The sequence below is a fragment of the Gorilla gorilla genome, chromosome 6, assembly GCF_029281585.2.
Source record: "Gorilla gorilla gorilla isolate KB3781 chromosome 6, NHGRI_mGorGor1-v2.1_pri, whole genome shotgun sequence".
NCBI classification, from domain to species: domain Eukaryota; kingdom Metazoa; phylum Chordata; class Mammalia; order Primates; family Hominidae; genus Gorilla; species Gorilla gorilla.
In genome coordinates, this window is record NC_073230.2 from 96098581 (window position 1) to 96112865 (window position 14285).

General features: G+C 38.7%; 1 protein-coding gene across 4 annotated transcripts in view; it reads left to right on the forward strand.

The window, feature by feature from the left end:
* Positions 1-14285, forward strand: part of CDK6 (cyclin dependent kinase 6) — a 232455-nt gene that overhangs the window by 104458 nt on the left and 113712 nt on the right. For all 4 annotated transcript variants that reach the window (XM_031013016.3, XM_055346580.2, XM_055346582.2 and 1 more), the window contains exon 4: positions 6745-6912. In XM_031013016.3, coding sequence (XP_030868876.1) covers positions 6745-6912 — 168 coding nt within the window. The remainder of the gene's footprint in view (positions 1-6744; positions 6913-14285) is intronic.

A 14285-nucleotide genomic window follows, 5' to 3' on the forward strand; every position in this document is an offset into this window, starting at 1 on the left:
GAAGAGGAAGGAAGTACAGAGTGAGGGGAAAATTCTCAAAAGAGGAAATTGAGAGGAAGAATGTGGAAAGATAAGAAAGTATTTTGTCCAATTGCAGCCATTAGAAAGCTTATTAAAATTTCTTCTTCTGTTTTTGAGAGCTGTCGCCCAGGCTGGGGTGCAGTGGTGCAATCACGGCTCACTGCAGCCTCAACTTCCCAGGCTCAAGTGATCTTCCCACCTAGGCCTCCCGAGTAGCTGGGTCCACAGGCATGAGCCACCATGCCCAACTAATTTTTTGTTTTTTGTAGAGACAGGGTCTCCCTGTGTTGCCCAGGCTGGTCTCAAACTCCTGGGCTCAAGTGATCCTCCCACCTCAGCCACCCAAAGTGCTAGGATTACAGGTGTGGGCCACCACACCTGGCCTAAAATTTCATTATAGAAAAGTATGTGTTGAAATGGGGAAATATTCACAGCACATTGTAAAATGTTTTTAAAAGCCTCACAAAACAATGTGTATAGAATGATAGCCACTTGGGTCATTACCCAACAACCTAGGAACTTGGGCTTCATGTTTTCTTACTTCTTTACCCAGTGCTGATTTTTATCTCCTGCTCTGAAGAAATTATGTTTAGCATTGCATATTTGCAGTTTCAGTTCCTGATGATTTTCCACAGTGGGTTAAAAATAGCCATGATGATGAGGTAATGATTTATTCTTTCATATTGTTCATTTAAGTCATTACATTGTTCCTCAAACACCAACATTTTCAGGCTTGGTGGAAATGACTTATTATCTTTTTTTTTTTTATTTCCAGTTAGTTGAGACTGATTCTTTACCTTCTCAGCATTATCATCACTTCCAGGAATGAATAAAAAGTGGGTTCTGTTCTCATTTCAGAATACATATTTGATTATTAAAATTTACATGCAGTGCCACTTTATTACACTTTTATCCAGTTGCCTAGAAGCAGTAAAAATTAGAAGCCAGTGTTTCCATTTAGGGCCCATGCCTTTGTTTCTCCTGAGGGGCCTCGAGGTGATGTGTGCCTGACTCATCATGCACAGTGGCAAAGAGACGGGTAGTATGGCATTGCTGGACTATGCTTTGCTGTGGAACAAAGCTCATGTGTGACTCTTTTAGCTTGCCAGTTAATGGCTTGCTTTGAATTCGCCCATTACAACTTTCCAGGTGATGTGGAAGTTTTAAGGAATCCTCTTGAACCCTCCTCTTGGTTTCTCAGAATTGGTTTGTCTTGTTCTTTGTGATTTTGGATGAAGCATTCTTTGGGTCCTCCTGAGGACCACAGTGAGAAGTAGGGGAGACATGTTTATAAACAGCCTTTGAAGCTCATTGTTCATTGCTCATTGCGAATTGATCAATGAAAGCACACGGGAACCCTGTCAGGTTTTGAAATAGAGTAGAAGCTGTATACATACAGCAAGCTTGATGTGGGGACCTGCAGTGTAGATTCTCCCAGAATGCAGACAAAAGTGCGTGGAATCTCCAAGGAGTGAATCAAGCCACTTGGCTAATGCTTTAGGGCCTTAACACGATGCTGTTAGTCACTATTTCATTGCTTATGTAGCAACAATATACCACATTTTATGGGAGGACCATGGTTTTAAAACATTCTGGGAATAGATCCAGCAATTCCACTTCTGAGTATATATCCAAAAAAGTTGAAAGCAGACTCACAAAGAGATCATTCTACACCTGTGTTCATAGCAGCAATATTCACAGCAGCCAAAAAGTGGAAACTACTGAGGTGCCCATCTATGGATCACCAGATAAACAAAATGTCATATATACATACAATGGAATATTATTTAGCCTTAAAGAGGAAGGAAATTATGATACACACCACAACATGAATGAACCTTAAAGGAACTATGTTAACCGAGGCGAGCCACTCACAAAAAGACAAATCCAGTGTGATTCCACATGTATGAGGTATGTAGAGTTGTCAGATTCATAGAAACAGAAAATAGAATGGTGGCTGTCAAGGACTGAGGGGAGGGGTACATGGGGAGACATGCGAGAGAAGTTATATGCAGGCTCAGGTGACCTTTCCCTCTGTTGCTATAATCGTAACCCTCACCTTAATTCAACATGTTCTTATTGGTTTAGTGTTAAAAAACCTTTGTTATATGTGATACATTTTAGTCTGTGGCCTCCTCTAACACCCTTCATAGGAAACAGACAAACCACTATGGAGAGATTTCTGTGAAAACTTGAATAACAAATTTGAAAAGACTGAGGTTTACAGAGTATAAGGAGAAAAATAGATTATCTTTGCCTACAAGTTGGATATGTCCTGTTTTTAATTTTTAAATAAACTGATGATTGTACATTTTTGGTGCTAAAACTTTGAGGATGTGAATATATCACAAGATATATCCCTATATCCAGAATTGTCTATTTAAAGTTGTCATTCTGTGACTTATGATATGACTTGGGTGTTTTTAGTGTCTTTTGGAAATAATCATACTTTCTTGTAATGAGAAAATAAGGCCCAGGCCAGGTGCAGTGGCTCACACCTGTAATTGCAGCACTTTGGGAGGCCAAGGCAGAAGGATTCATGGCTCGAGGCCAGGAATTCAAGACCAGCCTGGGCAACATAGCAAGACCCTGTCTCTACAAAAAGTTTAAAAAGTAGCCAGGCATGGTAACACACACCTGTAGTCCCAGCTACTCAGGAGTATTGTTTGAACCTAGGAATTAGAGGTTGCAGTGAGCTATGATATGATGGCACCACTGCACTCCAGCCTGGGTGGCAGAGCGAGACCCTGCCTCTAAAAAGAAAAGAAAAAGAAAAGAAGGCCCCATGATCAACCTTTTCCCATTAGAAAAGCCTGAAGTCGTTTTTTAGTTTGCTTGTTTGTCTTGATTTTAAATAAGAGGATTAGAGCTCTGGAACACCTAAGAGAAACAATTACAAGACTTCAAGGATTTCTTGTATTCAGAAAGGTCCAGAGTCTTTTTAGGGGCATTGCCAAGATAAAGCCCCACCTAAGATCTCTCGGAGCCAGACTTCATTCCACAATGGTGTCCTGTTGAAACATGCATGCGAGTCGCATGTTTTAAAAAGATAGAGTGAGGGTCCGAAGTGACTGTTTATCATAAGTATGACTAAATGTTCAAACTTTTTATACCAGACTGTGCCATATAACATAAAAAAGGAAACTTTTAAACCTGCGTTTAACTGAAAGAGCCTTAATTGGTGGTATCTGTAGTTTCATTGCATTGCATCACTAGGGTTACTGTGAAATATTTGAGTCATATATGGTACAGAATAATTTAGATTAAAATCTTGAGCTAATTTAAGAGTATGCCTCACGATACTATAAATTGAGATAGAACAGATCATAAGCTTACGTAGAGAGTCCTTTGAAATGTCTTTGATCAAAACACTTCTTGTGATTCTGTAGGAAAGGTGTTTTTTCTTACCTCATTTAATGTTGTAATTTGTTTATTTATATCATCCTCTGGAATTGGGACTATATCTTATGATTATTTGGGACCAGAGTTCCTGACGTAGCTGAATGTATTTCACCTTTGAAATTAGGTATTGCAATAAAGGTTGGCTAAAGACTGAGAGGGGTTCCCCAGTCATGCTTATTACAGGTTCATAATGCCCAACAACCTAACTCGTGGTTGAATTACTGAAGGTCATGAGATGTTGGGCAAGATTTTGTTTTTTAAGTCATTAACTCAGTGTTCATTGGTTCAGAATTCCAATTGTGTCTGGACATTGGAGATTTAAAAGAAAAGCCATTTGCTAAACAAAAAAAAATTTAAGTAGCCTAATAAAATCTAAAGAATGGTCATTCTTATGTAGAACCAACTTACATCTATAGGCATCATACACATGGAATCAACGTTAGTGCAGTCATGTGGATTCATGCTGCCTAACCCATGCTTTGGTATGATATTAACAAGCCCTTTTAATCTACTCTACCTTTAAACAAACAAGAACTAGACCTGTAGTATAAGTGCCAAAGTAACACAACTAAAACTGAATAATAATAATTATGGCATATCCCAGGGTGAAAAACTATGCAGCCATTAAAAATCTCATTGTATAAAAAAAGTCACATTGCAGAATTTTATTAGTGGCAAAATGTTGATAATGAATTGTTACATGTTTTTAAAAGAGCTACAAAATAATGTGTACAGAATAATAACCACTTTTACTTAAATATACTTATACATCCAAATATAATAAAATACGTAATTTTTAAAAGACAGACTAAAAAGACACAAAAAAAGTTATATTAACAGTGAAGTTTTCTCTGTTCTCCAAGTAGTGGAATTTTTTAGTGATTTTTCTTCTTCTCTGGATTCTTAAAACATTTTATTAGTTTCTGCATTAAGCATGCATCTATACATCTGAGCAATTTTATAATTAAGAAAAACATAGTATGTGTTATAACACAAATAAAAACGATGTGCATGTTTTTAAATTTGTATACTGCTAATTGGCTGCTAAAGTTGTTTGAACACTGCAGCATGAACCAAACAGATTTATTCTTTATACTGTTTTAAATGAGTGACACTTAACTGTATAGAGGCTAAAGATGATGAGCCAACAGGTCATTACTTTAGGTTAGTCATGCTTTTTAAAATTCAGTGCTTACAAGTTGTGTGCATGTGTTTCCAATAAAGACTTATTTGCCAAAATGTTCCTTGAACATTTTGTGCTACATTTTCACACTCCTGTTTATTCATTACAACTTATTGGACCTGCAGTGTTTCTCAAGTCTTGAAGGGCTTTTCCTCCCCAATGCAGTCTTCTCCAGGGTTTTGGGAAGCTTAGAAGGTCACCCCTGCCAGTTCAGAATATTCACTCAGGGGGATCTCCGAAATGATTCTAGATCACTGCATACCCCCTCTAAGTGCTTTGTTCACACCGACCTTGTAGCAGTGGTCATGTTTTCTTTTAGTTGTTTATGAATCAGTCTCCCCCAGAAATCAGGACACTTATCTTGGCAATAATCATCCTAATAATTACTGTTTGTCAAGTGCTTACCATATGCCAGAAACTGTACAAGCACTTGGCATATATTACTTCATTTAGCCCCCTTAATAGTAGGAAAAGTAATCGCTACTTTCTCCACTTTATAAAAGGGAAAACTAAGGCTTTGGTTTTGAACAAGCTAAAATATAAAGACAGAACTCCGAACTCTAAAGGAAGAACCAAAACCATAAACCAGTAACCAAATATACTGTTCTCGATGAGAGGATTCAGTGGTCCGGCCAATGATAAGTGTATCCTCACAGCCCCTTCCAGCTCTGAAATCCATGGTGGTGCCCAGTCATTTTTCTAACCCTTGTATTAACAAAACAGCTCCATCCTCCCTTGTATACACCATTCTTATAATATTTGGGTCAGGGGAGTAGGTCACTCTTAATTTCCACACATTGCAGAGGATTATGACATCATGGCCAATGTCTTAGTTCCTACTTTCAGACACTGTCCCTGAGTATTAAATCTTGTGTATATTTGTATTGGTCCTAAAATTAGAAAAAGATCTGATATTGGTTTATATCCTGAATGATCCGCTCCTCCATACTGGTTAATAATAACAGTAATAAGCGCTGCCATTTACTGAATATTAACTATGGTGGTAAGTGCTTTACAATGATCCTATGATAAAGTGGGCTTTGTTACTGTCCCATTTTACAGACAGGGAAACTAAGGCTTAGAGAGGTTAAATGGCTTGCCTTATTTTACGTATTCATTTGTTCATTGATTTGATAAAGGAATACATTGGAGATTTGAATCGAGGTTTTCCAGACCCTAGTTTAAATCAAGACTCTGTTAATAATCTAAAACAGTTGATTAAGACTGGGCATGGTGGCTCACACCTGTAATCCCAGCACTTTGGGAGGCTGAGGCAGGAGAATAGCTTGAGCCCAAGAGTTTGAGACCAGCCTGGGCAACACAGTGAGATTGCATCTCGCAAAAACTAAAAACATTAGCCTAGCATGGTGGCATGAACCTGTGGTCGCAGCTACGTGGGAGGCTGAGGCAGGAGGATCTCTTGAGCCAAGGAAGTCAAGTCTGCAGGGAGCCGTGATCACAGCACTGCAGTCCAGCCTGGGCAACAGAGCAAGATCCTGTTTAAAAAAAAACAAACAGTTAATCAGCACTCTCTTGCTAGTATGACTTTGGGCTAATTAGTAGCCTACATCTGTGTATCAGTTTCTTGACCTGTAAAATGGTGTAATGATATTATTTACCTAAATGTTGTGGTGTGGATTAAATTATTTACTAAGTGGACAATGCTTAGAATAGTGCTTGATATATAGTGAGTGTTTAGTACTAGGTGCTATAAAATAATAATCACCATTAATAACAATATTATTATTCACTGGATTTTAATTGTTGAAATGGCACATTAAACAATAGAGAAGCAAAAAGTGTCCCCTCACGACCTCCTCCTTCCTCTCCCCAGCATGAGCCACTGAAACCAGTTTGGCAGATATCCTTCCAGAATGTTTCCTGTTCCATCAAAAACTATTTTAAAATTGTCCTTTCATTAATAAAATACAGGTTGAGAGTGAAATTTTTTGCAGTGTTCTTGAAAGTGTGGGAGTGGAAAGGCAGGAAGGGAGACAATTCACTCATTCAGCCAATACCTATCAAATGCCTGCTGCATGCCAAGCAGCCACAAAATGCTAAGGATTTGGCGTCCAGCATAGCAAATGCTCAACTTCCGTTTTGAGTGTTTATTGATTTTCTTTTTTTAATTTTATTAGGATATGATGTTTCAGCTTCTCCGAGGTCTGGACTTTCTTCATTCACACCGAGTAGTGCATCGCGATCTAAAACCACAGAACATTCTGGTGACCAGCAGCGGACAAATAAAACTCGCTGACTTCGGCCTTGCCCGCATCTATAGTTTCCAGATGGCTCTAACCTCAGTGGTGAGTGAGAGAGTGCTGTCCTTTTATTAAACTTATTTTTCCTCTTTTGAATGACAGTCTGTCCCTCTTCCATGTCTCTAATGTTAGTACTGCCCATGACTAGTTGGTGGATAGAATGTCTTTGCCCATTTTTATATGGCAGTGGGTAGGCAGAAAGCATTCTGCTTACAGCTACAGTCACATCCAGCCTGGGCTTGTTGTGGACAGGATCCATTGCAGAAATAGCCTGTTGCATCTTAGCCACTGGACAGGAATCAGTTACAAGTTTCCAAATGCTTTCTGCCATAACCACTGTTTTCAGAGCTGTATGCACAAATGCCTAGGGAACACACAGCTCAAGGTCAGGGAAGAAAGAGCACGAACAACGTTGACCTGTCTGCAGCATCATGGTTTTGAGAAACAGAGTGCCTACACAGGTTTGTTAATGCACTCATCTGAAGCTATGGTGCCAGCTGTAAAGAAGAAATCAAATTCACAGTGAACTTGGATGATGCATGAACGTAGAGCACCGCCATGCCAGATGAAGGCTCATATAACCCTGAATAGAAAGAGTGAACCCAACGGCCCTGTTTTGGCAAAAAATGACAGTTATGATACCCTGTTTCTTTTTGCCATTCAGATGCAAAATCATAATAGCTATTGACATTGGTTAGCTTCTATTTCTCCATATAGTTCATTATTTCTCAGATGGATTTTTGTGAAATTGTGCACCCCAAATACAGAAAGAGCAGCCTGGAAATAGGTATTAATACCCTTCTCTTTGAAAGACCTGTTTTGCATACAGTAAATTCATGCCTTACATACAGTAAATTAAATAAATAATATATAGCAAATTAAGTCTTAAGAAAAAGAATTTTAAAAAAAGAAAATTATCTTTGTAACGCTAGATGACGAGTTAGTGGGTGCAGCGCACCCCCATGGCACATGTATATATATGTAACTAACCTGCACAATGTGCACATGTACCCTAAAACTTAAAGTATAATAAAAAATATATATATATATCTTTGTATATTCAAAGAAATAAAAAAGAAAAATAATCCGTATTGTCCATCTTTAGCCTCAAAGTGGTTCTCACATCAGGGACAGCATGGCCTTGTTGTTAAGTAATGATTGGCAACATCTTTGGTCATTCTGCACAGCAAAAAATTGTTTCCCTAAATTTCAGTAATACTACAGCTGATAAATAGAAATTCAAGAGAGGAGTTGGAAATTCTCCAAGACAGATAACTTGCCTTAGGAAAAAATCCAATTTATAAAAGTGTTCCCCACCCCCTGCCCCCAGTCAAAATAGGGGTGCTACCACCTAGACACGTAAGACCAGTTACTTTCCAAACATTATAGACTTTTCCTAGGGCATCAGAACTTTTGGTGCAGAGGATTCCTTGGAAAATGTTGCCATTGTTAGGAGATAAATCCTACTCATTTCCTCTTTGCCCAGCATACACCATTGCTTTAGAGGAGAAATGGCACGAGTTGATGTTTAAAAGATAGGCCTCAGCTTTGAGCACGGTCAAGCAAGCCCTTGTATTCTTACGTAATCACACCAGAAAGGGCTGAGTCTGTGTATTTCCCCAGTGGGAAGGGTGAGGTAGGCTTTGAGTTTCCCTAGGAAGTTGTTGCGCATGTTGTTTTGGGGCCCTGGGGAGAAGCTTGAATAGGCTTTGTGATCCAGAGAGTCATCAGGGGAGTAGATGGAAGGAACTTGTCTCCTTGGGTACATTAATTGAAGGAAGGATAAGCTGTAACTGAGATGGACGCTTTTATTTTAATCCCCCCAAATGGGCACTAATAACCATAAATAAAAACAGGAAACCCAGTTGGTTTGTGTTTGATTTTTTTTTTTTTTTTTTTTTTTGCTTATTAAATTTGAGCTTGTGCGTAACATCAATTAACATTCCATTCTTGCTGAAAGTTGATATGTTCAAACAGGAAAATGTAGACAAATTATTTCATAGAGGAAAAGGAGAAAGGCAGTCATAAATACACAATTTTTCAGTATCTAGTTTATACTGCATGCTTTATATTTCCTATAGTGACATAAGTAAAACATGTTAGCAGCTGAGAAGGACATGAAAACAAAATCAGACTTTATTGGAAAGAGTGACAGTTGGAATTTAATGGCAATAATAAAGGGTATGTTCCTACAGCGTACTGCATTTTAAAATTTCCCCACTCTTTTGTATTTTTCTATTTAAAGGAAATACCCATTTAATATAGTAATGCGTCGATTTATATACACATGGTGACATATAAAAACTTGGAATCATAGTTTTTTAGACTGAACTGGTATGTATTTTTAGTGTCTCTTGAAGAGAAAAAGACTACACTCCTCTTCCTGGAAATACACATTTTTTAGTGGGTTATGTCATACAGGAACTGAGAATCAACTTAATTTGTGGAATGTTAAAGGAATTACAAGTTAACTGATTCAAAACTGACATCTTAAAACTATGAGAAATGCTAGTATTTTACTTACCTTGCAAAGCCTGACTCCAGGGGTACCCTTTCTAGTATCCCCTTCAGAAATTAATTTCTTTTTCCTCTCTGTTTCCAGAGTAATATTTTGGGTTTTTTTGTTTGTTTTTGTTTTTGAGACAGAGTTTCACTCTGTTGCCCAGGCTGGAGGGCAGTGGCCCTATCTCGGCTCACTGCAACCTCTGCCCGCCGGGTTCAAGCGATTCTCGTGTCTCAGCCTCCCAAGTAGCTGGGATTACAGGCCACCCCAGGCTAATTTTTGTATTTTTAGTAGAGGCAGGGTTTTGCCATGTTGGCCAGGCTGGTTTTGAACTCCTGACCTCAAGTAATCTGTCCGCCTCAGCCTCCCAAAGTGCTGGGATTACAGGCATAAGCCACCGTGCCCGGCCTATAATACTGTTTTCTGTCTTGTTTTTAGTTATTTGGGAATTTTATTTATCAGGCCATAAGTTCCTCGAAGGCAGATGCTCATCTTATTCAGCCCTAACACACAGTGCCTTGTTTATTTTGATAGGCACTCAGGAAATATTTTTCAGTGAATAAATTGACAAATGCTGACTTGGAGATATAAGCAGTTGAGTCATAACAGGAATAGAGAAGGAGCTATGTTATACATTTAATGGTCTCATTTGATGTGTGTCAATATTCCTCATAGCTACCTGGTAATATTAAGCTGAAGGATTTACTCCATATACCTTAAAATGGCTGAGTCCATTTTGCACCCTAGTCCTGATTGATTTATTGGCAGCACATATCTGTGTTCAAAATCATGAAAGCTATTAATACATGCTGTAGCTCAATCTCAAGTTAGGAGTGAAAAGTTGATGCAAACCCAAGTTCACAGTCTGTGTATTGTTTTTATCATAATCCTTTCTACTGCCTCAGGAACAAATTACGTATATGAATTGAACTTCCTGTCCTGAACAGAAAGCTGTAGAGATAGAGGAATGTAGCATTATTGTAATTTTACTTATTTGAAGACTTTCTTTAGCCCCTTGTGTTTTGTTATTAAAGCAAGTTTTAGAAGAGGAGTCATATTCTTCTAAGATAATTAACATCGTCTAAATGAAAGAATGGGTGAATTACTAGACAACTTTTACTATCTATGTTAATATATATATTTACATAATGACATTTCTATTTGAACAATTATAAAAGCTTGTATTATTAGCTTCTTTCTGAAAACTTCAAAATGTTCTTACATATAGAACTTTGAGGGAGCAGTTAACAGTATTTATTTTCATTTTAAGTTCATGATCACCTGACAGATCCTGAAGTACTACTTCTCCTTAATTTCTGAGCCAGTATGCTCTATGCCAGTATTCAAGACAAGGCATCTTTTGGATTAATTGAGAAATTAGTTGTTCTAGACAGGTAAGCTTTCCAGGCATCTTAAGGTATAACCCTTTATATTATGATCTTTATTATTTTATTTTTCTAGTGAAAACAAGTTTCTTGTTAAGAAACACGAGTTTCATAAGTAGAATATACTTCATATGTTGGCCTTTGGTAGAAATTAATTTAAGACAGTAGCCTGGACCATAGTTGTAGCTGTAGGTGGTATGCAACATCGGGCTGAATGACTTATCTTGTCCTCATCTGATAAATTGAGGACTAATCAAAGAGTTAAATGTCCTTTGCCTAACTTTGCCAGGCTGCCTCCAACATGACATTCAGGTGTCTTTATGGAGTATTGGGTTCTTGCTGCTCAATATAGTGTCTTGTATGCACATGTACCCATACAGAGTATTATACCTTTTTCTTTAAAGGTTGTAGAATTAAGATGTGGATGGTAACAGTGTTTGCCTTGGTCCTAGGCAAGAGGGGCCCCTGACCTGGATCTCATGCTTTAGAGAAGCCTACACTGGCCCTACTCCAGCCTTGTCTCCCTTCATGGAGCACACAACCCAGGGTGCTAAGGAAGCATGTCTCTTGAGACCTCCACCCCCACCCCATACCGCACACAGGACATTGCAATTCCCTGACTAAATGGGAATGGCATAGGCTCATCCTTCCTCCTAATAGGGATTTTGCCACTTGTGTGTTCACTCCTAAGCCTAGGGGCAGCTGTTTGCAGCATATGGGCAGAGCTTGGACTTGCAGACTGGAGTGTCCTTAAGCATGTGTATGAGGCCCCTTGTGGTTCAAAGAAGGAGTTGGAAATGTGAAGAGAAGTGGGGCCCGTTATATTTAACACCTGGCATGGGTTATTTTTATCAGAAAAGTTTCTCTGAAACCATGAAAAATTAACTTCTCTGACCTCTATTGAACTATTACATTTGTTCTCATTGGAAAACCAATGAGAACAGGTTACAGGGAAGTTCTTTCCATTGTACATAGCTGATAGGTAAAAATCATGACGTGAAGTTATATAATGTCTCTGGCAAAAGTGTTTCAAGAATATACATATATTCGGTACAATGACTGTTGTGACTAGCTGAAATTATATTTAGAGTCACTCTGAAGTCAACATTTCTAAGTCCTTCTCATGTGAAATGTAGTGCATGGTGCAACTTATTTTTGTGAAGATAAGGGAAAAAGAGACCAGCCACTCAGCCAGCAATTTCAGTCCTACCTCACTGTGCACCCGGGTCTGACATGTCTTAGAGCAGAGCCAGGAACATCATCAGCAGCCCTGGTGAGGGCTCTGACAGTCATGAAGCACTGTGACCAGCAAGCCCAGGAAGGGAGCAGTCTTGTCTTCCCATTTATAATGCAAAATCTTTAATTTTTTTTCTAAACCTAATCATACAGCTTGGAGGGTGATATTGTTGCCATTGGATTTGGTGCTCTTGGAACTCTTTATCAACCATTTCATTTTGAAAAGTGGGGAAACTGCCATTCAAACAGGCAATGTGACCAGCTTAAGTCTGAATTTACCAAATAGATTGTAAATGGCTTGGAGAATTCTAATGTTTATATTCTGGCTCTGGCCCACTATCCCCACTCCTCTTTTCTCCATACCAAAAATTCAGTACCCAAGAGGGTATCAAACTGTGTTCTGTGGAACTCTCAGATTCTACAAAGGGTATTTAGAGGTTCCACAAATGTTTAGGAGTCCATTTTTAAAAAATATTTTTTAAGTCTTGTTAAAATAATAAAACCAAAAACAGACAACTAGCTCATGCCACATTTTGACACAGTGAGGAACACTGGGTCATGAACTGGTGCCTCCTGGTTTTCTTTTTTTATGTAGACCTCAATAAAACTTTTGCCACATTGTGCCCCTGAATGTCTTATAAAAGTATCATTGCTTAGGAAAAATGAAGCATTCTCTTGATTCAGTCCTATCTGTGTCCTCTCCCTTAAAATCACCCAAGTCCATAATTGCAACAGCACATTCATTGTGCTGCTCTCAGTGTACATGGGAATACTGTAAGGACCACCCAAGGCGATGCCAGTATTGATGTTTTTATACCACAGGTGATTGCCAACACCCAGGCAGTTAGAGCCAGCCACTCCCCAGGACAGCCATCATAAAGCCATCCATGGGTAGAGAGAAGTGTGCCCTAAAATGAGGTCATTCTTTTTGGTACCTCAGTATCTTCACCTCCTGAGATGAAGTCCAAAATTGACCTGCCTTCAATCAATTTCTTCTTTGCACTGAACAGTCTTAGAGTGGCCTGTCATTGTATTTTTGGGGCCTTTATACAATCATTTAATGCTATTCGTGAAGTTAGCATTTTTCCTTCAAATGCCTGTGCCAAACACACCTGTATAGTTTAGAGAAACATTCCTCTTTGTACCATAATGGAAGAGTGGGAGTATGTTCCCATCTTTTTAGTGACTTAATAAAATTCTCACTAAGTGAATTATATTCTTTCTCCAAGAATCTTTTTTTCCATATTACCTTCACTAATAAAAGATATACATGTTCTGAGAACACCCTTTATTCCATAGAAATTACAAAAAGACAACAAGTAAATGTTAAACATGAGAAGACTTTTATTCGACAGCTGTACAAAGTACAAAACTTAATTTTGGAAATTTTTTTTAAATCTGTAACTGATAAGATTCCCAATATTGCTTTATTTGAGATCATTGACTTATTTAATACCAGAAGTATTACAAAAATTGCCAGGGAAAGCATCAGGAAGAATAGCTAATGAATACTGGACTTGATACCCAGGTGATGGGATGATCTGTGTAGCTGACCACCATGGCACACGTTTACCTATGTAACAAACCTGTACATCCTGCACATGTACCCTGGAACTTAAAGTTGAAGAAAAAAAAATTACTTACATCCCCTTCCTATGCCTCTGATGATATTCCTTCCTTACTCTGACCTCAGTGTTGATAGCATTTAGTAACACTAACGGAACTTCGTGGATTCAGAAACTTTGATAAGCCTAGGGGAGAAAATCAATGAAATGCAGTTGTGGCTTTCAGTCAACAAATAATTACTGATCACTTTCTGTGTGCAGACGCTGTCAGTGAAGCTGAGGGATGATGGTGAATGGAAATGGACAACGTCAGAGAGCTTACAAGCGAGATGGAGAGATAGATCTGAATCAGATAGTCACACAAAGAAATGTCTAGTTAGAAAGAGAGATAAATGCAATAAAGGAAAGGGATATGGTTTTATGAGGCCATATGATAAGGCTCAAGAACCTGCCTAGGCTAAGGGCCAGGGAAGCCCTCCCTCCTTACCCAGGTCAAAATGTGGGATGCTTAAAGAGGTCACCAGCATCCTCCTCTTGAACACGCCTGGATGTGGGCCCTGTGAATGTGCGCGTCATGCAATTCGTGCTTGGGGTGTGTGTATGTGTTTGGAATAACTCATTCCACGGCACCCAGTTGGCACCACCAAGTGACAAAGTGAAGCAGGACCAGAGATCGGAGAACAATGTCATCTTTTACAGGAGAAAATAAATTGTTTATGCTTGTTTCCT